At 36.6% G+C, this 26,205-nt stretch overlaps 2 protein-coding genes across 2 annotated transcripts in view; both read left to right on the top strand.

Annotated features, from left to right (window-relative positions):
* Positions 1-1,094: 1,094 nt before the first annotated feature.
* snapc1b (small nuclear RNA activating complex, polypeptide 1b) lies at positions 1,095-7,809 on the top strand. Its single transcript, XM_042501243.1, is given in 11 exon segments — positions 1,095-1,252; positions 2,791-2,947; positions 3,031-3,171; positions 3,689-3,706; positions 3,708-3,794; positions 4,007-4,162; positions 4,358-4,411; positions 5,122-5,184; positions 5,739-5,877; positions 6,872-6,943; positions 7,233-7,809. Coding segments are annotated over 11 exon segments (1,080 nt in total). The 3' UTR covers positions 7,268-7,809.
* A 1,185-nt stretch (positions 7,810-8,994) lies between these two features.
* syt16 (synaptotagmin XVI) overlaps positions 8,995-26,205 on the top strand; it is a 45,914-nt gene continuing 28,703 nt past the window's right edge. Inside the window, 1 exon segment of the mRNA XM_042500615.1 lies at positions 8,995-9,091. Coding sequence (XP_042356549.1) covers positions 9,079-9,091 — 13 coding nt within the window. The 5' untranslated portion in view covers positions 8,995-9,078.

Below are 26,205 nucleotides of genomic sequence, written 5' to 3'. Positions count from 1 at the left end.
TTAAAAAATAAAATAATTAAAATGATTTCAAATACAACTAATGAGCATTGATGCAGTTTTCCATTCTTTTTTTTTTTTAATCTCAATATTGTAATCATTTTTCAGCATGACAACAAATGGTTTTTTTTTTGTTTGTTTATTTTTTATTTAAGTTATCAGATAATTTTCCCCTTTGGGAATTTTTTTCTTTGGGATTATTAGTTTTATGCAATCAGTGCAAAATACAGTAATGTTCCATGACAAACAATAAATTAATAATTGTTTTATCAGTATTAAAGTGGAGATATTCCTAAGGCCTTTGGTCTTCACAGTGCATAATTGAATTAAAAATTAAAGGTGCGTTAAAATAGTCAAAGAACACAAAATCTAAACAATAAAAATAATATTAAGTGCAGAAAAAAGGTGCAAACCCAAACATAAAAAGTTACTAAAATATTGTGTGTAATGCTCTATTACAGAACATTTCACAACATATACCTGGATTATAACTTTTGATGCATTACTGTGTTTAGCACTTTCATGTTGCAGCTGGTAAACTGGGCTAATTTAAATTATGTATATATTGTTAGATATCGTAAACCATGGTAATTTATTATAACTTATTAGTTTGTTTGTATTTTTATTTATAATATTATCAGACAAGTAAAAAAAGGTTATCAATGGCATATAAGTATAAAGCAGGGAAAAAATGGAAATACACAATGAGTTAAAATGACCTCAAAATTACTCTGAAGCTCAATATTTGAGTAAATGTACTTAGTTACTTTAAGCACTGTTAACAGTGAGGGTCAAAGAACGGATCACCATTTATTTAATATTTTTTTATTAATTTATTTAGTAATTATTTATTACATATTATCTTATTTATAACTGATTTATTCGTTTGAAAATTAAATCAAAAATATTAGAGCGGAATATTTTCTCGATAGTCCTTGAAGGCATCACGAGAGCCGTCGGATACTGATGACGCACTCAGCCGTCGCCGGTCGTTACTGAGCCGTTTGTTTACATGTTTACCGTGTTTTTGGCTCAGTAGGAAACGGTGTTTTGTGTGCACAGTTAGTTGTTTTTTATCGCGGATAAATCCTGTGATCATGTCGCCGGGCAGCAGAGGAGACGTGATGGGTTTCTGTCGGAAACAGGTGAAGGCGGACTGTGAGGAGCTGCTGAGCCGCTTCCAGAAAACCGAGTCCGTCCGATTCGAGATTTTCTCCAAAATTTGGAGGGAAATGAAGTTTTCTGAGATTTTTTAGTAAGTTTACCCTTAAAATACACCTTATATATAACTGCAATGTTCCTTATGTTCTGATATGAGCAGTGATGGGGAGTTTTTTAAGTACATTTACTAAAGTAGATACTGGTACTGATGTATTTCTACCACTTTATACTTCACCACATTGCATCTTAGAGGGAGATATTGTACTTTTACTTTTACTTGTACTATATTTATCCTATAGCTGCAGTTACTTTGCAGATTTGGGTTAATAATATTAAATATAAATCAGTCAGAATCAGCTTTATTGGTCAGATATGTGAACACAAGAGATTTGATTTGATCTGTTTTTGTTTGTTTGTTTGTTTGTTTGTTTGTTTTGCTTTCAGGACATCAAAACTGTACTGTGCTCACACACACACACACACACACACACACACACACACATCATCTAGCTAATCCTCCTGAATTTAATTCTGTCAGATGTAATTTTCTGCCAGATTAAGTAATTCATTCATTGTATTATTATTGATATTATTATTTATTGAATGTTTAATTGTGTCTGTTTTTGTTGTTTATTACCATATTTCCCTTTGTAAATGTGCATCATGAAACCTTGGATGATACATTGTTATTTCTTCACTGACAACTTTTTTAAAAATGTATTTTGCTGATGTTGTTTATTAAATCATTGAGTGTCATTATTCTCATCTCAATTTTTATTTATTTTTTAAGAAAATTAATCTTTTTTTTCTGGTACAGGACATAACTCCTCCACACCAGACTCACAAACTACAAACAAACAAACAACACAACGAAACAATATCACAATATACACTACATACGGTGAATACAAAAACAGTCACAAATCAGCTTTAAAATTATACTAAAAGTCCTTTGTCGCCCAGCTGTCACAAGCACAAAATACAAGGTTTTATTAGCGTTCTTTTTATCACAGTAATTGTTATTTGAAGTGCACTTTAGTAATAAGAATAATCATTAGACCATGAATGCTTCTTATTATTGTGCAGTACAGGGTGCAAACGAGCTTCTCTTTTATTCATCAGTAATGTTGTTTAAATTTCTTTCCTTTTTAATGCATATATATTTATGTTCATATTTATTTATTTATTTATTTTCTTTTATGTAATTATTGATATATAAATAGATATAGTTTCCTTTTTTTTCAAATGTATTTTCCCCTTTTTTCATAACGTATTTATAATATATATTTAGTTTAATCTCTATATCTTTCTTATCTGTCAGCCATCCCAACACACACACACACACACACACACACACACACACACACACACCGCAAAAATGCCTTTCAACACTCTCAACACACAACACAATGTACCAATTTGTTATTCCTCGTTCGATTAATTGGTCTTGTCTTCTCCTGTCCTGTCCAATTTTGCACTGTCCTTTTTGTCTCACATATTATTGTCGTCCCTATCATGTCTCTCGCTTGTCTTGTGTTGCATTACACAATAAAAGAAAAAAAGTCATGTCGGAGTATGGCTGGATGTGACATTTTCGGTGTCTAACACAGTGTGTCTCATGTTGTTTTGCAGCGGCACTGTGAAGCACGAGAAGCGAGCGTTCAGTCGCCTGATTCTGGACGCCGCCTGCACCTTCTTCCTGCCTCCGTTCAGCTTCCAGATCAGAGTGGGAGGACTTTACCTGCTGTACAGCCTGTATCAGTGTCAGACCGCCTCGCCCTCAGAGCAGGTCAGCAACGCAACACGTTATCGGTCATAAATTACATAAACTAATACTGGAAATAAAAGTTCTTATTGTGGTTCCTGCTGCAGATTCGGGTGGCGCTGAAGGACTGGGAGGACATGAAGAAGTTTGAGAGGGACGCTGTGGACGCTCAGCACCTGGACGTCGTTTACATCCTGCGACAGCTCATGTTCCTCAAAGCTTTTAACTTCACCGCCATGCCCACTCCGGTGAGCATACACACATTCACAACCGATATTCACCTAAAACCCTAAATATTCATTCAGATTCGGTTTATTTGCCCATTTCAGTGTGAAATTTCCAAAACTATTACAAAAACCCCAAATACACTTTTTTCTCGTAACACTTCCACACGTTCTGTGAACAAACAGGAGCAGGAAGAAGAAAATCTTATAACACCTGCCTCCTTCTGACTAATAACAGACGCTACTGTAAATATAGATACAAATGGCCAACATTTCTATATTTACCTTTCTTTTTCACAAATCATATTAAATTTACCAAAAACAAACAATCAATTATCTTAATATTACTGTTAATCAGAAAGTTGATAATATCCCATCATTTTTCTTTATACCTTTTAAATTGAATAATATTTGAGCTGTATCCTAAATCTTGGTCTTGAGTTTGCTTTTTAAAAAAAAATCAACCCCTTCTGCTGCCTCCTCCTCCTCCTCCTCTTCCTCCTCCTCCTCCTCCTCCTCCTCCTCCCTCCTCTCCTGCCAGCTCGTCTTCAGGAAGAAACAGGAAGCTGGAGAAGTCGGCGCTGTGTGAGGAGTTTATTGAGCGAGCGTGTCGTCCACAGGAGCTGATCAACATCGAGCTGCTGGAGGTGAGCAAAGAAAGTTAAAAACCGTAATTAAACAGAAAGAAAAACAGGAAAGAAACGACTGTTACTCTGTCTCTACAGTGATTCATACTGAGGGGCTGCAGCTGTGGCCAGGAGGCCACTATAATCTTTTTTGCTGATTTATAATTTTTCTGGCGTAATACCCAGTTTTCAGAGTGCTGGATTGAAGTTGTGAGTTTTTTGTCCTTTTGCAGGAATTGTCCAACATTCATGAGCTCTACGGGAAGCTGAAGACGTCTGTCGGTGTGACGTCAGAGCAGACGGATTCGTCCGTCAACCTGATCCGTAAAGACCTCGTCCCGCAGCTGCGCAGCACTGTGGTGGACTTTTACAAGTGGCAGCAAAAGAGGGTAAGGCTTTTTTTAAGATAAAATTTGTTTTATTGTTCCAAAATATTTACAACAATAAATCTCCAAACTTACAGTCTGTGGTGAAAGAAATAATGTGGTTGTTTTAATGCTTTTATATATATATTTTTTTTACATTTATTCTCAATGGTGCTTTTTCCATAATTCATTTAACAAAATCATGTGTCTCATCTTCAGGGCGGTCCAGGTGAGGATGAAGACAGCGGTGAGGGAACGTCCTCTCAGCAGGAGGTGAGTTACGCCACGTTAAATTTACCAAAAGGTTTAAAGCATCATTGGAGCATCTCATATCTCTTGCGGAGTATTAACCTGTTGAAATCTGAGCAAATTGGTTTGATTTCTTTCAAAAACAAAAACTAAAAAGGAGGAAGGCAACAAGCAACGTAATAAGACATGGTCCAAAAGTTAGCAAAAAAAAGTTACAAGAAAATTACCTGAAAGTAAACACCAAAAAAAAAAAAAGAAATTGACCTGGAAAAAATGCAGAAAAAAAGTATTTATTTTATAAATATTATTATATATTTTTCTGTTGCATAATTTTAAATATAAATTATTATAATTATAAATATATTTTTCTAGACATTTTGCTTATGTTTTTTTTTTTTTTTTTTTTTTTTTTTTTTAAAGTTTTATAATAATCCTATTTATTTATATTTTTCTATTTTTTTTTTTTTAAGGTAAAATTTTGCAATAGTGTAACATTTCTTGACAAGTAAGTCATCGCCTTTTTCCCCAATGTTTTCAAAAGAAATCAAACCAATTTGCTCTGTTTTCAAAGGGTCAAATATCTTGTGAAAGGCGTCTGAACGCAGCAAAAAAAAAACTGATGTCGATCCAGATTTCAAAGGGTTAAATACTCAGCTTTGACGTTTTCTAAAACTGTAACAGTAACTTTGTCCAGAGGGCAGCTGTGTTTACTGGTTTGCGTTTTGTGTCCACAGTGCTCCAAACGAGCCGAGCTCCTCGCCTCCATCAAGTCGAAGGCGTACGGAGAGGCAGCAGAGGTTTGTGCTTTACGTTTTACATTTCTATTTCTATTTTTTTTTCTTTAAGTTTGTAACCAATAAGCATTTCTGTTGATGAACCTGTGATTTTCCTAAATATATGTATTATATTAAAGGGATACTTCACCACCCAAATGATAACTCTTCACCCCGTTTTACTTTGAATTTGTAAAGAAAACTCTTTTTAACATGCCTCCACAGTGAAAGAAGAGTCAAAAAACTAGATAATTCTCAATGAAGTGAAGTCCGAAGGCTCCACAGCTCACATCAGCAGACAGCTGGAGAAATGAGGCGGGGACTGTAGAGTTTCTAAACAGATGTTTTGATGTAGTTTTGCTGTTGTTAAATGTGGACTTCATTTCATCAAGATTTTTCTCAGTTTTTGGATTCTTCGTTCACGGTGGAGGCATGCGAGAAAAATAAAGTTATCTTCATAAATTCAGTGTAAAACGGGGCGAGTAATTGATAAAAAATGGTTATTTGAAGGTTGTTTTCCTTTAAATGTCCATAAGATGCAAAAGGTAAAAACATACGTGTTTGCTCGTGTATCTCAGGTCTCCAAGTCACGGCGCCATCGTCAGGTGGAGGTGGATTTAACCAGTAACGAGGCTGGATCCTCCAACTCGTCAGGCGCCATCAGAACAAGTAAACCGTCGCTCAAAGCCAGAACCAACGAGAACGTACAAATCTCAGGTAAATCCCTCCTACAGGCTTCCTTTAACCCCTTAAAGTGAATTACCAGCGACGACATATCAGAAACTTCAAAAAGAATAAAAGATTCAAATGTACACTCAGTAATTAGACCTGAATGCAAATCACACAGAGATAAGTGCAGACAAACTGCAGCTGTATTTGTTGATATTCTGCCTTTAAATTCATCATTTAACCCTTCGGGCTGGCTTTAATATTACACACACTCACATCGCTCTGCGCACAAAATGTGCTTTTCATAATCAAGCTTTAAAAATATTATACACTAATATTACTTTCTACTTTCAATGAGTTTTTTTTAACCAATATCAGTCCTGTTAAAAAATATAAAATTCTGATTAATTTTCAGAATTTTAACCCTTTAAATGCCATGTTTTTGTCATGATGCCTTTATGTTTTAGATAATATTAATTGATCACAGTCTGGGATATGTCTATGATTTGCAGCAACACTGACTGTGACAGAGCACCTTGTGGATTCAGCCTCTATTTTCTCCATATGCCAAAAATGGTATAAATGATGTAATTAGGTGCAAAATAGTAAAAACGACAAATTCCAAAGCAAAAGTCCAGAATGACACCCAAAATAATACAAAGCTTGATTTTATGCTTTGATAGCTGTGGGATCCAAAGTTGCAGTTTTAATGGGTTTCATTGGTGCATTTTTGGCACTTAACAGTATGAATGTAACAGTTTTGTTTACACGGTGTATTTTTTTGTCGGAGCTGAGCTGGAAATTTAAAAAATAAACAAAATACTCAATCTTGCCGAAAGTCATGCCATATGAATGAACAGCCAAAATTATCAAAGAATAAAGAATGAAAAGCACGTAAAATGTGCCAGACAGTCTCTTAAGGTTCGTGTGGGAGATGAGAAGAATCATAATAATGTGTACAAATACTGCAGTTGTCTACATATTCTAGAGAAAAAAGAGGCGCACCAATAATCCTCGCTTACTGAAACTCCTTTCTCATCAGGTGAGCTGCTGAAAGAAGCCACAACGACAACTCACATCAACCGTCTCACCTCTGTGGACTTCGGTCCTGAAGGTAAAAATCTTAAAATCTTTTACTCTCTTTATTCTGACTGCATTCATTTGCAAATGTTCAGATGAAGTTAACATAATATGTTTTCATGCTTGTGAACCTTGAAATGTGCACAAAATATTTTTATTTTTTGGCAATGAAGCATTTATAGTTTCTCTGAGCTAAACATTAAATTGTTTTTTCCCTCAACATTCACCATATTTTACTGTAAAACAACCAAAATAATCTTTTTAATGTTCACGCTTTGATACATGTGCTTGTCTCATTTTATGATTCTTTTCTCTCCCAACAGAAAAACCAAAAATATACAAAAAATTTAAGTGGTGATGAAGATTAAAGGTCAGCCTGCATCCTGGCTGGAGCTGCTGTTCAGTACATTTAAAGGATTGTTTTAATATTATTTTGTGTTTTGTAATGATGTTTTCTATCATAGTTCATGGATTGTTTTAGAGAAAATATGAAGGTTTTTTTGTTATTTACATTTTACAATATTTTAAATTATGTTTTAATGAGTAGAGTCTCATTATGGCTGAAATTGAAGTACGAACTTGTCTGTTAAAAGACAAAATGTGTTCTTAAATGTGATTTATAAAATGTGCATACGTTGACAAACTTATCAAAGCTGAAGAAATCTTCTTTTTGCAGTTTTACAACCTTCACTTGTTGGAAATTGACCGAGTACCACCTGTTTGTCATCTGAGAACTTTGACAGAAAAAGCAGCGTAAGTTGTGTGCAAAGTTGAGATAAATGACACTTTGGTCATAAAGTTCGTCTCTGTGCAGCTTCTTCTGTGCAGAAGTTAAAACTGGATTTCTGCTGCTTTTCTCTCTGGTGTGTGAATGTTTTATAAAATCTATTTTTATAGAGATGATGTTTTGGTTCTGTCTCTTTCTTGCGTGACATTTGATTCAGACTAAATAATTTGTGGAGATGTCTTATTGAATAACCCGAAAGTATGTGGATGTCTCTGAAAAACACATTTTATGTACTTTTGGGTCTGTGAAGTGAAATCTTTATGTTAATCTGGTTGTATCAATCCACTGTCTACTTGAAACTGTAATGTTATGTCTTATTTATATAATTTTAGTCCTTATTTTTATTTGAAATTGCTTTTATTCTGTTTTTTCCCCTTTTTTGTTTACACTTTGGGAAGCTTTTCCTCGTGATGATAAAATATAGATACAAACATGATTTCAAGTAAATTAGCTGTGTGAAATTGGACACCCTGATAAGCTATTAAAAATATAAAATATATCCTATCAAATATAAATTTCATCCTGCAACTTTACTGTAATAAGTTAATCTAACTCTTACACCTGTCTTAGTGATTTTTAGCATGTTTTTATTTTCGATTTTCTAGCTCTTTAATAATTTGTTTAAAAATGCATTTAAATATTCTTTTATGAAGCATTTCTTCACTATGCCTCCATGCTTCTGATGTTTAAAGCACTTTGATTTGCCTTGTTGCAAAATATGCTACAAAAATATGCCTAAATATGTGTTGCACATTTTTATGTAATGAAGCAACAAGTACTAAACAAGTCAACTTTGTCTTAATTCTATGTGTAACTATGATAAGAATATTGAATATCATTTATTATTTTTTTTTATTGTAAATGTGTATCCATTATTATGTTTTTATATTGCATTGCTCTGTAAAGCACCTTGAATTGCCCTGTCGTATGAAATGTGCTTTACAGATAAATTGAGTTGCCTTGCATAAAATATACAGCTTTTTTTATGTATTTTATTTTTATTTTTTGTCTTTGTGGGGCAGTACTGAGGGACGCACATCACGTTCAAGGACCGTGGGATATCTGTACGAAAGGTACATTTCCTTCTTTTCTTTCCTAAATCGGATCAATTTGACAAATAAATTGGATAATTCTTGGCACAGGTGAGTGATTCAACATAAAACAAATATAATTTGAAGCTTTAAACTGCTAACCCGTGGAGCTGAAATGGTGATTGAGTGTAGATGTTTCCCACAGTCCCTGAAGGCGTCTCCGTTCAGCGCTGTGTGGCTGCAGATCTTTGCGGCTCTGGAGGATGAGGAGCGGCGGGGATGCTGCTGCCTCTGCGCCGCCGATCACACGCTCGGTCCGGCTGGTAGTCTGAGGGGAAAACAGCCGCAGCCATGGCCTCGGACAGTAAGTAGCACCGTCTTCTCACCGTGTTGATTTTGCCTCTTTGTGTCGGTGCTGTTGGGGATTGATGCTGTTTTTAGGCTCTCCCCTCTGGTTTCTTTTTGGGGTTTGGCTGACTGATAGCGACAGGATGCGTAGGCCAATTTATTGCCTCTTTTTTTTTTTTTTACCCAATACTGTCATTATTCTGCATTTTAATTTTATTATTGATATTTTCGGGCTGTTATCTGCCTCCAAACAAAGAAATAATGATGAGATTCCCTCAGTTTTCCTGCAGGGGTACTCACCGGAGAGTTGATAGTTGCCTCATCATGGCCACTTCACGGAAGCCTTTTTTTGTACCTCCAAATTATGAAATATTCCTTTCCGGATTTAGTTTAATTGTGCATTTAATCAGAGTGATTATGATGAAACCATATCATTTAAATGTGTTTGCCTGGTGCGCTGTTTTGTAATACAGGCCCTACACAGAGCCTGTGGTATCACCTACTGCGTGTACTATTATTATTAATATGTAGGCCGAATATTGCTGCAGGGGCTTGACAGTTTTGCAGTGATATTATACTTGGCAAAATATGTAATTATTGTAGTTTCCGTGTATGCAGGTGTAATCTTGAGATTCTTATACTATTCTCAAGTGTTTCTATTTAGTTTATGCTTTTTCTCAACTGCATTTATTTGACAAATGTAGTTACTGTAGCTGTTTTGCTGAGTAAGATTATGCATACAAAACACATGATGGACTTTTAGAGTATGTTGCAATTTTTCTGATTTAACCACTCAACAGTATGCATAGTAGATACAATAAGCTACACCCCGTGTGCTACTTTAAGATACTGTTTACATATAATATAATAATATACTGTATAAACCACTGTGATTTAGTTATTTATTGCAGTTCTACAAAGAGGGATAGATTAGTAGTTCCTAACATTTTTTCTTAAGGGACCTCTCTTCTATAACTCACATATTTTATGAATATTTAAAATTATATTTAAAGTATAATGATAATATTACAGAACAACTTATACACTTTCCAATAACTGCAAGAAGTTTGTGTAAATGTGCTATTCGGATTAATTTTGAGCAGATTATTTACTGTCAGTATAAAATGAGAAAATATTTTTCCTGGATTATTTAGGATTTTTAAAACACAATTTTCTGCCTGTATTATGCGTTTTTTAAATATTTTTTTGGCAAATTTTCAGTTCTTCTTTCTGAAATTTAACTGCATGCTTTTGTGATGCAGGTGAGGTCTCTGTTAGTTTAGCTTGCATTCAGGTCTTCACTGTGCCCTTTTTGTTTATATCTTAAATAACAATCTAAACTTAAAAAAATCATGCAATTTTCTTCACAGAAATAAATAAAATACTGAGATATTGTCATACTCTAAATTTAAAAAACAAATTTCTTACATCCCCAAAAATCAAGAAGGCCTGTGAAGCTTTGGCGACCCCTAGTGGGAGTCAGGACCCCTAGATTGGGAACCAGTGAATAGAAAACATGGCAGTCCGAGTAGGAAAAACAAAGGTGTTACTGATAAACATTAACGAGACGAATCAGACAGTTGGTGTCTCTCTGCCCCCTCATGCTCGTCACTCAGGTGTCAATTTACAACTAATGTCACTGCAGGAGACACACAGGTGTAATCAATGCAGTTAACAACAGCTGCGCTGCATTTAGGTGCACGCTGGCTGTGATTTGTGTATCAATTACTCACCTGTGTTACTTTGAATTTAGGAAGAAACTGTTTTTCTCGCATCCCCCCGCAGTGACCAAAGAATCCAAAAACGTGAAAAATTCTTGATGAATTTGAATAAAAGCGGTCCACATTAAACAATAGCAAAACACTGTGCAGTATAATGCAAATCTCATGTTTCCAGTTGTAAGCTATGTACTTCCCAAACACATGAATCTTTGATTAAAACTTAATATTTAAAACACATACAAGTACTGCACCAGGGGAGGCGCATGCAGTTGAGCTCTATTTGTGCATTTCACTGAGCATATTTGACCAGGTGAGCTACCTGTTCGTGCCTAAGACTGTTTACGTGAAAGTGTGTTAACGTCACTTTTTGGTGCTGCTTTCAGACACCTTTAACAAGTATTTTAAACCTTTGATCGCTGAGGAAATGTGGTTTTAATTCTTTAGAAAACTGGGGGTTAAAAAGGTAATGAGCAACTTGACAGGAAATAAATAAATGCAGTTAGAAAATTATTTTTTTAAAAAGCGAGGGAAAATGTTTGGAGTACTCTTTCTATAATTAGATATATTTAAAATTATGCTACAGAATTATTAATCATTTTATAGCACTTTTTTAACCAGGTCATCCCCTTGTTTTTTGTTTTGTTTTTTAACTTTATGTTTTTTTGTGTGTGTTAGTGCTAATTATCAGGAAATATTCTTCATACTTTTTACTAATTTCTTGTAAATTTTTAGGTCACTTCTTAATTTGCTCATTGCCTTCTTCCCCTGTTTTTAAGAGAAATCCAGCCAATATGCTCAAAGCTTCGAAGGGTTAAATACGCAGTGAAGGTGTAGTGAAAATTCATGTGTTTGGGAAGTACCGAGCATACGACTGGATAAATGAGACTTTAAATTTTAGTGCACACGTTGTGTGAGTTTGTAAACTGATGTTTTGATAAAGTTTGTTGTTGCTGAACGTGGATCTCTTGTATTTTGAGTTTATCGAGACATTTTTTGATTCTTAGTTTGGAGGTATGTTAGAAAAGTGCAGTTTTCGTCAGGAATTGTACACAGTGATGTGCAAATAATCATTTTGCAGATAAAGTTTTCATTTAAATGCTGGCGTGACTCGGGCTTAAGCAAAAATAATTGGAAACCATGAAAACTGAATAATTAAATAACCCACCAAGACAAATTTTAAATTTCACGCACGGTCGGATAATATCGCATGTGCACATAACCTCCTAACCCGCTCCCCTCTGCGGCTGTGACGAGTGTTGAGATGCAGAGCGGCATCAAAGAGCTCCTCAGTGCGCTCCATTAACCAGCAGGAAGCAGCGAGCCATGTGTGTCACGCTGTTTCTGGTTTTTGTGGCCTACTTACAGACTGCTTCCATGTCTAATTCATGGCTCTGTGGGAGCGCGCGGCGCAGTAATATTTAATGCTGCTGTCTGTGTGATTAGCCATATCAGGAAATTAAAACTGCCTTGAAATCCATGTTTGTTCCTGTTCATTTTAGCAGTGGGCCCCATCGACCGGAAACTTTTCCCATTTTCTTTTTGCTCTGCAGGCTGATGAGTCATTTCTCAGAGGGTTAGATTTTCAGTTTGGGTAAATTGAAATTATGGCAGGTTGAGTGAATCATCTACAGTTAAAACTCACAGCAGCGACCTGCTCATCAGCACACTGACTCAGACACCAGCGGGTCGACACACTGGAGCATTTAGCAGCTACAGACACAGATGTTTTCCTCAGGAGTTGGTCCCCATTAACCCTCGCTGTGCTTAAAGGGGAATTCCACTATTTTTCATCCTGGGCCGTATGTTTACGTGTTCAGATGTTTGAAAGATGACGCAGGTCTTGGAATCGCTCCAGTGGATCAGCTGATCTGGGAGCTGCGATGCATCTTTTAAAGTCCGTGTAAAGTGAATTCAGAGATTTGTCTCAAAACACATTTAAATGTTGGAAACTGATTGTTGAAAACATGTTAAAAGACCCTTTACGATATAGCACTGAACTGAGGACTTAGACGGTTGACTGTTTTTTCGCCATTTTCCTGTTTTAAGATTTTTCGGGCACCTAAAACCATAGCTCGATGACACACTGGAGCTATACTCAGCATAACCCCACCGCTGACGATGTAGCAGTATAAAAACGAGAAGCATCATCAGCGTAGTCCCGTGATTGGGCGTGGCCTCCGCTCGTCCAACGGACACGCCCCCAGCGTTTCAGATCAGAGAATACTGTGCATTTTTTCATGATTTTGAGACCCTCTTTTACGATTTTTTTGGTCATTCAGATTTGGTCAGGTGTTTAATAACATATCAAACTCAGAACACATTTTGTCCTTCAAAAGTGCTCATATCGTTACACTAAAGAGTCGGAGGCGATAGTGACCGAGAGTAACCGCCTTGGTATTTTTACCATCAATTCTTGACACTTTTTCCATTCTTTCCCCCATTTCTGCTGCCCTGAAACGTAACGCAAACGTCAGGTATCATCGTCGGGTATCATCAAAATTTTATGGTCGTAATTTCATTTTTGGACGGATCGTAACTCGTAAATACGATATTTCATAGGAGCCATGAAGGCAGCATGAATGCGTTACTGGATTTAGGATTATTTTATCACTCTGCTGTTTCCTTAAAATACTCCTGAAAGTCTTTGATAAATTAAAATGTAAAAAGCAAATACTGCATTTTAGCATTTCTGGCCTTTGTGGCTCTGCGCTGCAGTGTTTGGCGGTGACTTTCTCCGCCTTCCTCTGTGTTGTTGTGTCTCTGCGGTGTTCAGGAAGAGACGTCCGCCTCGCCCAGAGGGCGGCAGGAAAACAGTGCTGATTGACGGTTCATACAAGACGCAGAGCAGCTCAGACATTTGGACTTCAGTGAAGGGTTAACAGAGGGATGAAGGAGGAGAGGGTTTAGGACAGAGGTCAAACTGCTCTCTGCATGAGTGGCACTTTGTTTTTGGGAAGGAGAAAAAAGAGTAGAAAGAAGTGAGGAAGAGGAGAGGAGTGAAGGAGGAGGTGAAGACATGGACAGTGAGGGAGGAAATAAGGAGACCGTGTCAGCAGACAGCAGGGCGACACGAGGAAAATGTGAGTTTTCATTTTTATTTCTGAAAACTAGAAAGTGCTGCGTGATGATGAACACACTTCCTCATCCCTTGTCGTCATTGTTTAGTTTCAGCTGCTGCTGTTCACTGAAAATTTTATTTGACTTTCTAGTGTCGATGGACAGTAAATACAGACACAGTCTTTTCAGATCTGTGAAGCTGTTTTAATAATTTTTATCATATTGAATCAATGCAATCCTCTACTTAAAGCAAAGCACTAACTCACACTGTAAAAATACTTTGTTGCAAGTCCTTCATTTCAAATATTACTCAGGCAAAGGTATGAAAGTATATTAACAAAAAATATTAAAAGTAGAAAAAAAATTTAAAGGGGGGTTGTGGGATGGGGGGTTCTTAAAAAATATTTTTTTCAGACGCCCCTACTCGAGGCACAACAAAACATAATCATTGTTTTTTTATATCTTTGATCATGAAAAAAAAACTTTATACAGAAAAATACATAAAAAAGATGAAATTAATAAAAATACTGACTCACCTCACAGGTGAAAAAACGCAAAATGAAACCACTCTGGAGATGGAGGGTTCCCTACAATCACATCAGCTTTACCTATAGCTCGAATTTAGGTCAGTTTTCGACAAATATTGCCCCTTTTTCTACCTCAAAGCTATATGAATATTAAAATATGTATTTATTTTGAAATTAGATTCTGGAGGACTTTAAATACAAGGTATCATTGGCAGAAAGACTTACTTTGGTAATATGATGATATGCTGGCAAAGTTCAGGCCATCGCATAGATTAACCCTTTGAAACCCAGCAAATTGGCTTTATTTCCTTCAAAAACATGGGAGAAAATCAATGAGCGATTTAAAAAGAAAAAAACAAAAAAAAAAGCAAAATATTAGTGAAAAGTTAAAAGAAAATTAACTGAAAATTTAAAGAAGAAATGGAAAGTAAAAAACATATATATATTAATTTAATTGAATTTATTTATTTTAGTTTATATATGTATACTGTATACTGTTTTTTAGGCCTGCGATCCATTTGAGGACATATTGGACATCCCAGTTTAAAAAAACAGATCCATGTTTTCAGTTTTTCGGGGGATGTGTGGGTTCACACGTCCTGAACTCACCTCCGTCAGTGATGTCGCAGCAGGTGTTTTGGCAGCGCTGTTGTGTAGAGCTGAAATGCAGCCTGTAACCAGCAGATGGCGCCTCAGCATCAGTATTGGAAATGATATTTTTCTGGCGACGTTAAAAGTCCTCAGTTGATCTGATCAGTATTTCTATAAACATGGATACTTGGTGGTGTTGGTGCGACTCGTTATAGTTATGTCATGTTTGGACGTCAGTGTTTGTGTTTTAGTGTCAAATCAAAGCCTGAAAGCTGGTAACTTCCTGTCAGCTTCAATAGTCTCAAAGTGGGAAAATAATAAACCACTTTATCCTGCGTTCAGACTAATTCAGAAAGAAGTGCAACAGGATATTTTGTGGCTGATTATCAACAGAATACTGAAAGTTTAGGTCAAATATAATGCCTATGTCAAGGATTGATAGGATTTATATTGCGCTTTTCTTAGTACTCAAAGATGTTTTACATGAAATCCAAAAAAGAAAAAGAAAATTACAAAATTAAGAATACAATATACTGAAATACACTTATAAGAAACAGGGAAACAAATACAAAAAAAGAACACAAATACAAAATATGGAGAATATGACAGTTCAGAAATTAAATTATTCCTTTAACTGACAAAAAATGTGATGAAGCAGGGCATTTTACAGCTTAAAAAATGACCTTTAATCAACCAAAATGAAGGAAATAAAGATATTACATCAAGATTTGATTTTAAAGATGAGACTGAATGAATAATGATAAAAAAATAAAAGCCGATAAGAAAATAAGCACATGCAAATTTGACTTGCAAACTAGTGCTGTTTTTTTCAAGCATTAAACATTTTTATTTCTCTGCTGCTGATTGGTAGTAAAAAGTATTTTTTTTAGGGTTGCATAACTGCAGGCTGTGTATTCAGTGAGTCAGTGAATGGGGAGTTTGGCGCGTTTGATGCTTTATACTTTGAGCTCTCTGATGTGAAGTTGTTGTTTTCTTCTCGTCTCTTCATCTCAACCCTGAGATGCTCTCGTCCTCCCGGCCAATCAGGATGAACAGACAGACAGCGCCATGGTAACATGAGACCTTCTTACATGTGGGTGGGAAAAGGTACACTCATTATACCTTAATAGGGCCACCGGGCTGTTTCCAGGGAAACTATGATTTTCAGGTGTGTGTGTGTGTGTGTGTGTGTGTGAGAGAGAGAAAGAGAGCGCGTTTGTCTTGCGGTCAGCGGGTTTGAGTCAGACTGAAAACATGATGTGCTGATGTTCTGGGTTGATTTGACCTCTAGTCCCGATAACAACAACAGCCAGTGAACGTCACGTCAGCTCTCTTATTTTATTATTTTTATTTTTATTTTTTTTTATTTCGTTCTTTTTATTTTAAGTGTGACAGAGTGTTTCAGCGTGACGGAGTCATCAGATCATTTTTGGCCTCTGTTAGAGTTGAGAAGTGAGGAGGAAATATTTTGAGTGTATTTTAAAAAAACAAAAAACAGACCAATTAATGTTTTGTATAGAAATAGAGGGGCGGGGTATTTCCTCTGCTTGGATAGACATAAACTCTCTAGTTAAAGTATCAATATAAAGGAAGAATTGCCTTACAAAATATCTTATTCTTTGATAGAAAGTCATACTTTATGGACATAAAAGTTAAAAACAGCCCAGTCATCAAAAAAATCTTGGCAATGGCCATTTCTGCAAAGCATGTATATGTTACATGTGTGTGGTATAATGTCGCAGATGTGGTTAATCCTTTGAAACCTAAACTAATCGACTTGATTTCTTTCAAAAACATAAGATGATGGCAATATATATATAGTAAAGGAAAAGTTAAAATAGACATGAAAGAAGTGTTTAAAAATTACAGTAATTTTGTAACATAATTTTAAATGTCATTAGGATTATTAATAATATAATTTTCATAGCTTTTTCCTTTTTTTCCCTAGACATTTTCCCCAAGGTTTTTAAAAATTACTTTCTAAATCTACTAATTTCTTGAAATTTTTGGAACATGCTTTACCAAGTCAGTCAAGTTGCCTTTTTCCTCAAGTTTTTGAAAGAAATTGCACCCCTTCTTTCAGTGTTCAAAAGTACAATACTTGTAAAAAGCATCACAGGAAAAGTGATTTCGCTCCAGGTTTCCAAGGGTTAATGTGATCGGGTTTAAGCACAAAAACCACTAGTTTATGGTGAGGAAAAGATCATGCTTTGGCTTAAAATACCTGCATTTGGTGGCACAATCCCAGCTAGAAACGCAGCAATGTCTCAGTAAAAATTAACCACTTTTCATGGCACTATCCCCGGTGGAAAAACAGCAACTGATCACTATAAAACATCCTCATTTGGTGCCTAAAAAGTTGCTGGAAACACAGCAATGACTCACTAAATTGCATCGTTTTTTGTTGTTTGTTGGTTTCAAAGAGTGGTCTGTAGTGGTCTGCAGCGTGGTATACCACATCACGAAACACTGATGATGCATGTTAATGTTTTCATGGTTTACAGAGACGTACAGTGCTAATGAAATGGATGAATTATGAGCCAGGCCTCATTATTATCTCATCATTATTTTCATATCTCTGTAATTGTAATAGATTTTATCCGCAAATGCTTGCAGATCAGATCCATAACGACTCATGGCATTGCATAAAGTGTCATTCAAAATAGCAATAACAGAAGAGCCTGAAGGCGAGAAGTCATCTTGTTTAAGATCCAACCCCATCTGAACAGGCGTACGTCATTGTTTTGGAGGAGCTTTGTTTTTTCACACCCACAGAACACGAGACAGGCATTTTCAGATTTCTCTGTGGGAGTGAAAAACACCCGGTTCAATGAGGAGAGAAAGCCAAAACAGAGAGGACGGACAAAACTCAAAATCAGCATGAACGACGACTCTCTCACATCCACATTTCCGACATTAATACGGAGGAATAATCCTTAATACACTAAGACTGAGGACCAGTGGTGCAAAGTAACTAAGTGCATGTACTGAAGTGCTGTACTTCAGTAACTTCAGTATTTTTGTCTTGCTTCTTTATACTTTTACTCCTCTACATCTCAGAGGGAAATATTGTACTTTTTACTGCACTATATTTATCACCCGGCATTTTTTTAGTTTTCAGACCAAAAATTCATGTACAAATATATGATGAACTAATAACATAACAGAGCATCTGTTTTATTAAGTTTATCATATGTTTTCTGCATAAGTAACATTATAAAATAGTTGAAATCAGCATGATAAACAAAAACAACAAAATTCTATTTACACATAAATGCACGGACTATAATAATACAATAAATGACAGTGACATGTTTGCAGGGTAATTTTGCCGCATCAGGAGTACTTTAACTTTTGATACTTTAAGTACATATACTGCTAATCAAAAGTTTGTAATCAGCTGTTAAATAGATGTTTTTCTTCTTTCCTTCAATAACTATTTAAACAGAGATTAAAAAAAACAAACAAACATTTGCCAGAAAAATAATGCTTGCATTAAACATTTCTGAAGTCCACAAATAAGTGGATGCAAAGACCTCTGAATTTAGAGAGAGGACGCAGAATGAGACACACACACACACACACACACACACACACACACACACACACACACACACACACACACACACACACACACACACACACACACACAGATGTTAAGTTTGGTGACCCGTCATCAGACATCTGATTGGACATAATGAAGCTTATGCTGCAGGAGAATCAGACTTTTACATGTTACATGCTTGTACTTAAAGGGACAGGTCACCCTAAAATCAAAAATACATATTTTTCCTCTTACCTGAAGTGCCGTTTAACAATCTTGCTTTGGTGTTTGTTGCAGAGTGTTGGCGAAATCGGCCAGAGAGATGTAATGGAACTAGATGGCACTCGGCTTATGGTGCTCAAAGCGCCAAAAAACGAAATGTTAAAAACTCAACAGCAGTGTTGTTTTCCATAAATCATGACCCAGTTACTAAAGACAGACTTCTAACGTGCTACAAGTGCACTACATTAAATTAGGGAAATTAACTTGTCTTCTACAATCAAATGCATTTTTAAATAGATCTTACTTAATTATTGAAAGCAAAACACAAGTTTTTATGTAAGAAAATGTCCTTTGTGTCCTAGTTGTTTGGCCTTCAGGTCCCTAAACCAGTCTTAACTGTCTGAATGATAAGTGGTCTGGGGAGGGGACTTTAAATCCTAAACTGATGTGGAGAGAAGTTAAATTATCCAGCCAATTTCATTAGTTTACTACAACTTGAATTTTGCATTAAATCAATTTACACAGAAATTTGTGTTTAAATAGCACACAAAATTAAACAGAGGTCATTATTTACATTTTTATGTCAACACAAATCATCAAAAATATGTTTGCAATTTAAAGGGTTTATCTAAATCAGTGATTTTTTCTCCTGCAACCATGTATTTAATAAGGCAATGATTGATTTGGAAGTGAACTGTCGCTTTAAGTAAGTAAAGCATCCGAATACTTTCGTCACCACTGCTGAGGATGGAGCATTCAGTGTTATGATAATAATCTGTGGCCAAATGGCCAGCAAACACACACACACACACACACACACACACAGAGAAACTAATTACCCACATTAATGAGTGACCTTACAACGAACTGAAAGAAACAGCAGGCGCTCCTTTTATTCATCACTTAAAAGAAGAAAGAAAAAAACTACAAAGCGCCGTGTTCACCCTCTTCGAGATCTTTCATTAATGAGCGGTAACAACGTGGCCTTCGCCGCTGCTGTGTCTTCTTCTTTTCTTTTTTTTTCTCCATCCTAATCTAACGCTCACATCAAAGTGCTCTCTTTTCTCCTCTGGAGCTACTCACTTCAAAGCCGGGGTGGAAAAGTCAGCAGCTGCATAGTAATCAGGGGATAAGGATTTAGTATTCACACACACACACAAACAACCTCTCACAACCGTGTCAGCCACAGATTAGCGATTGTGGATTTTTATTTATTTATTTATTTATTTTTCGCCGTTGGTTCGATCTCTCCATCTCATTAGCCTGATCCGATGCCTCTCATTGACTTCTGGGTCACATCGCCTCCTTAATCCTTGTTTGTACATTCATTCATTTTAATTTGCCTTTAACATGTTCAGCAAATGGTTTCATCAATACTCTCCAACTGATCCCCTGCTTCTGCAATAATACCATTCACCTGTTTTTACACTAATGCAATTTAATGTAATCTGGTATAAATGTTATCTACAAGAGAGCGCTGAAACGGAAATCAATGGTCTGTAACTCAAATAAGATATCATTATCATTATTTTACACAATCCCAAGATCACTAAAAACATTACTCTTTCTCCGTCATCCATCCTCCGTTTACCATCTTTGATGCTCCATCTGTTAACATTTTAATACAAGCTAAGACTTAAAAAGAATTTGGTGTTTTTTAGCAAGACATATCCAGCTGCGACTGTGGCGTCAAACCGGCTTTTTTATATGGCAGCAATTATGGCATCAAAACCAGGTGTTTTTTAGGGACATACTGGGGCATTTCCGACCGCGTTTGTGATGGTAAAACCGGGTGCTTTTTAAGAAACATATCAGTACATTTCCAGCTGTGATTGTGGCATCAAGACAAAGTGTTTTATAGCAAGACATCGGGGCATTTCCAGCTGCGATTGAAACACGCTTTTTTCTCAGTCAGTGTTGTTGCTTTAATAACAATAGAATTTCTATTTGTGGTGGCAGATGTTTTATTTAAGGCGGGCAGCCACAAATAAATGAACGTGTGGGAAACCCCGTCATTCCTGTAAACGTGCCAGTGCGCACCCCCAAAGCACCTTTGGGTTTAGCAGGAGGACCCTGCAGTACTTTAGAGAAAGTTCAGCTGTCATAGTTTACGACCTGTGATTCGTAATTCTGAACGGAGTAGGTCGGGCTGTGCTGATGTCGTGAGGACCACTAGATTGGGTTGTAGGCTATTTGAACAGCCAGGTGAAACTGGGTGATGTAATTTGTCATGTGGTTGGTGAACACTTAGGCGGACCTGTCCAACCACTGAAGTTGCTATTTTGTACTTCGGGAGTTCGTCACTTTGAGATCAGCTTTGTTTTGTTTGGAGACTGAAAATGAGGAGTTTTGGCAGCAATATGTCGGGACCGTCTTTGGACATCGGCTTCGCAGCTCCCATGATGTCCAGCTCTAACCGCTCACAGTCAATGGTTTTAGGTCAGTGATCAGAATCTGTATCTAACTGCAGTGTTGTTAGTGTGTGTGTGTGTGTGTGTGTGTGTGTGTGTGTGTGTGTGTGTGAGAAAGTTACCTTCAGGCCACAAAATCAAGAAAAACGCTTATTGTGGTAGGTTTGAAGACTGTAGGAGATTCTACGTTCAAGTTTGGGAATAACTAATCGCAAAACTACAAGTTTCAGCTTCTTTTTTTGTCGTGAATAAGTTGTTGACAATGAAATGATTTGATCTCATAGTTGACAGTTAAAACATATACTGTGATGTGAAAGTATGGCAGTAGTATGAAAAAGTAAACCAATTATTTTCGCTTTAGTCTCAGCTTTGTGTGCTTTGTTTTCGCTGTAATTAGCAAACATTAGCTTGCTAACACACCAGACATGGTAAACATTATTGTAAATATTTGCATGTTTGCATTGCAACTGTGTCTTAAGCATGTTAGCACAGAGAGCTGCTGTAGCACGGCTGTAGACTCTCTGTTTAGTGCACGTGCAAGAAAAAGAAACCAGTCTGGTTTTAAGAGGGAAATTTGAAAATGTGCGACAGGTTGATTTCTCAGAATAAGTTTTGAAACACGTGTTGAGACTGAGAATTTTTATGCTTCTTGTGGTGAATCATTTGTACAATGTATTAAATTTTATATCTTTAAGAACAGTACATTCAAGTCGTAAATTGAGTGATAAGTATGTCAAAAGAAAGATGCGATACGATGTGATGCGATACGATGTGATACCCAGTGGGGAAATTCGGTTGGTGCAGCAACACAAGGACAAAAAAAAAAAAATAGACAATAAAGTGATCAAAACATAGACAATAAACAACATTTCCACGTCCGAAAACAAACCAACAAGACGATCTAAGGTCCCAGGGCGATGGGAGGAGAGGACTACTAACTGCTGACTTTATTGCTATATAGCAGCTTTTCGGACCCTCTCAGCGGCATTGTTTAAAAAAAACACAACAGGAGAAACATTTAGCAACTTATTTAGATCATCAGTGAACAAGGAGGAAATATACTGTCCAGGGCGGCCCTTTGCATAGAAGATGTAGGAGGTCGCTTAGAGCGCCACACACAAACAAAAACAAAACAAAAACCTAGGCTATAATAATTTGCTGCACCCGTTAGCGCTCTTTCTTCATATTCTGCTTTGAAAATAACAAATGAACGAATAACTAGAGAAATAATCCTAAACTCAGCGCTCCTGTTGTTTCTCTTCACTGAGCTGCTGACCGGCCTGCACCGTGACACCGTGACACCTGACGGCGCTGCGGACTGAAAGAGAAAGTCGGGGATGAGTTACTGATGCTGACTGATTCTCCGCCGGTGTCTCCGCCGGTGTCTCCGCCGGTGTCTCCGCCGGTGTCTCTGCTGGTGTCTCCGCCGGTGTCTCCGCCGGTGTCCGCACCGCTCTCAGAGATCACAACAAAGCCGTAACTCACAGCTACTGTTCTGTAGCTGTGGTGCTTCCTGACATTTTGGGGAATATTCCCCTCTATAGTTCCACTATAACTAAAACAGAATATTAGTTTTGTACAATTCAAGTTGACATATGAGAGTTGATAAGAGGGAAAAACATCCCTAAAAATATAAAAAGTAATTTAATTTTGCTCCTGAAAAAGACTTTCTTTTACAAAAATGTGATTTTCCAGCTTTTTGTCTGAAATGTCGTTTTTTTTAAATGAAAATACACAAATTAGAGTAATCTGTCCTCCCACATCTCAGCCTTTCATACCCTCGGGTAATGAAAAACAAACAAAGAGAAATTATCAGTTATTGACATCTTATCGGCCACGAGAATCTGGAAATTATCGGTTTATCGTTATTGGTTGAAATAATCATTATTGTGCATCACTGGTAGTATTTAAGGCAATAAAGCAGTAAGACATCTTCGCACACTGTAGTGTAACAAAGGCTATTTGAGGACATGGTGTGTGTTCAGTTTGTGTATAATATGTGTTGTGTGTTGGAGACAGCCAAGCAAACAGGGACCTCTGCTTTTGGAGAGAAGTGCATCCATGTTTGAGTCCTGTGTTTGTGTGCAGCAGGTGTGAGTCCAGACTTTGACCCAGGGTTTCTTCCTGTCCATCTGGATGCAGACAGTAGGAGGCTCTCTGAGTCTCCAACACTGAGCTCAGTGTCTGTGACAGTCAGAGCAGCTGAGAGGGGAAACTCGCTATTTTACAGCCGCGCCCGACGCACCGCCCAGACGTTTACTGTCGCACTGTGTTCATTTCTGCAGGGGGTTCATTTTGCATGGAAATTAATTTAAATTGCATTGGCTTTTCTAGTTAATTCGATCAGAACTTTGTCTGAAAAGTGCATTTGTTTTATACAGTATAGTTGTACATTAAACATTTTAGTACTGTTCAATATAAACAAATGAGCGAAAAACTGACATATCTAGCTGCAATTCTGGCACCATAACTGGTTGTCGTCTTGGTACCAAAACTAGTTTTTTAGTGATGTTTCCAGCTGCAATTGTAGTACCAGAACCTTTTTTTTGTGAAATATGGCAGCTTTTGCTGCCATGATTGTGGCACGAAAATTGCATGTTTTTAGAGATCACAGCATTTTTAGCTGTGATTGCAGGCACCAAAACTGTGTTTTTTGGTGAGCCACAGCCACATTTTTAGCCGCAATCGTGGCACCAGAATGTTTTTTTTAATGAAACATTTCAGTTTTTCAGCAATGGCTGGAGCACCAAAACAAGGTGTGTTTTTTACAAGGAGACATTAGAGTATTACAGCAATTACTGTGGTGCAAAACTGGGTTTTTTATATATTTTTTTCATAATCTGTTGGTTTTTGTGGCTTAACATGAAGTACGTGTTCACCATAGCTTTGTTGAAACGCAAAAGAAACATGGCGACATATCTGTTATATATGAAACTTACTGTATATATCTCACATATTCTTAGTACAATGCCAATATTTAGTCTACCAATTGGGTTGTGTAAAATAAGCTTTTTTTGAGATTTAAAAAAAAAACAAAGAATAGACTTAAACATAAGTCCTTTCAATCATCACTTGCTTGAAATTAGAGAAAAAGAAAAGAAGAAAAGAAATGTATATTGTTGTTAAATGACTATACTAAAGGAAAACATTGATAATATTATTCCTCATCTGGAGAAAACCAGCTATCATGTCCGCCCAATAACCAACCAGCATCGTTTTGCTCGTGTGGGTAAAACCAGATAAAAATAACATCAGCGATCCTCAGATAAATCAGCTCTCCCAGGTCTGTTGAGAAGCAGGAGCGTCCTCTGTCGCTGTCGTCATAAGTGTGTGTAGGTGAGGAAAGAGGAGGAGGTGGTGATGTTTACTTAAAGTGAAACTAAGACAGTGTTATAACCCGTGCAGAAGTGTTCCCATGCTGCATCTGTCGTGTGTTAACCCTTCCAGAAATCTCTCTCTGTGGGAGTGAACAGCAGCTGAACACGAAGAAAATGGGTCGACGCCGTTATTCCGTCAGAGTGTGTTTTAATTGGAGGAAAAAAGTATCGGTTTCCCATTTTAACTTAAATACGGTGGTAAAAATCACTGTGCAATAACCTCTCAGCTCATATGACCCTTTTCACTGTTTTTAATATCACGTGTATTTTTCCACATTGTTACATTTGTTGTCCTGTTTGAGTTTATCTCAGCATCTTTGCACTCCTTGTTACTGCACTATTACACACACAGGCTTTTATATATTAGCTAAAATTGTTTAATTTGGGCTTGTACATACGTAAATTTAAAACTGTAATTTTTTATACGTTTTTATTTTTTTATATTTAATGTTAAATTCCTGCACATTAAGAGCAAAGCTAACTAAGAGTTAAATTCCTTGTTTGTGTAAGCATACTTGGCCAATAAAGCTGATGGCCTCTTTCCCAGACATTAAGGATAAATGTTAACAACAAGCCGAAAACGAATGATGCACTGAGCAGTTTTAACCCTTTGAAACTTGGATCAACATCAGCTTTCTTGTGCTGCACTCAGACGCCTCTCACAAGCTATGTGATTCTTATAAAACTGAGCAAATTGGTCTGATTTCTTATGAAAACATGGGCGGAAAAAGTAAATGACCAACTTGGCAAGAAATGTCCCATTTGTTTTAATTTGTTTTATAAAAGTGGGAGAGGATTATTAGGAATTATTGGGAAATAGAAAACAATAAATAAAAAAAAAAAGTCAAGAAAACTATATTTATGAATACAATAATATAATATTTAAAACAATATTACAGAAAAAAATATAAAATAAATATATAAAAATAAATATAAAAATAAATAGGTCTTTTTTTATTAGTATTGTCATCTAGTGGCCAAAAGTGGAATTACACTGTCCAAAACTTTTCCTATTGACTTACATTGGCAGAGAGTCGTCTGTAAATCAGTTTTTGTGAGCATCAAAACCACTGGACAATGACTAATTGCACAATCTAGATTTAAGCCATCCAGTTCGGTAACATCTGGAAAGTCTAAAAGAGCCACAAGATAAAAATTTTTAGATCGCTTTTCAAGCTAGCCGGTGGAAATTACCCATATGAGCACACTCAGCCTCCAGTACGTGAGCAGTACGTGGGCCTGATAATGTGGAGATGCATGTACTTTCATACTGTGGAAATAGAGCGGTTTTTTGCTTCATGCGTTACTGAGCAACTATCATAGGAATGAATGTGGCCTCGCCTCCAACACTGTATCCACATCTTCTTCATACATACATAGTACATAAGCAAGTTTGTGAACAAACAGCGCGGTTTTTTTGCATGAACACATGGCTAAAAAGCAAATATATCTCAAGAATAATGCAATTCGTTGTTACTTGAGTAATTTAATTTTATGTTACTTAATACTTATTCAGTTGAAGATCTGAGTACTTCATCCACCACCAATAGAAATACTGTCATCAATGCATGTGGGAGGCTCAAGGTAAGGTGAGGATCAAGTAATGTTATAGTTTCTGTTGCATGCAGTTTAAGCAAAGGCAGCATCATGGCTACAGGAACCAGCTGCTGTTGCTCATTA

Source organism: Plectropomus leopardus, chromosome 14, assembly GCF_008729295.1.
Source record: "Plectropomus leopardus isolate mb chromosome 14, YSFRI_Pleo_2.0, whole genome shotgun sequence".
In the NCBI taxonomy this organism is placed as follows: Eukaryota; Metazoa; Chordata; class Actinopteri; order Perciformes; family Serranidae; genus Plectropomus; species Plectropomus leopardus.
Note: the sequence above shows the minus strand (reverse complement) of the source record. Positions and strands in the feature narration are given on the sequence as shown.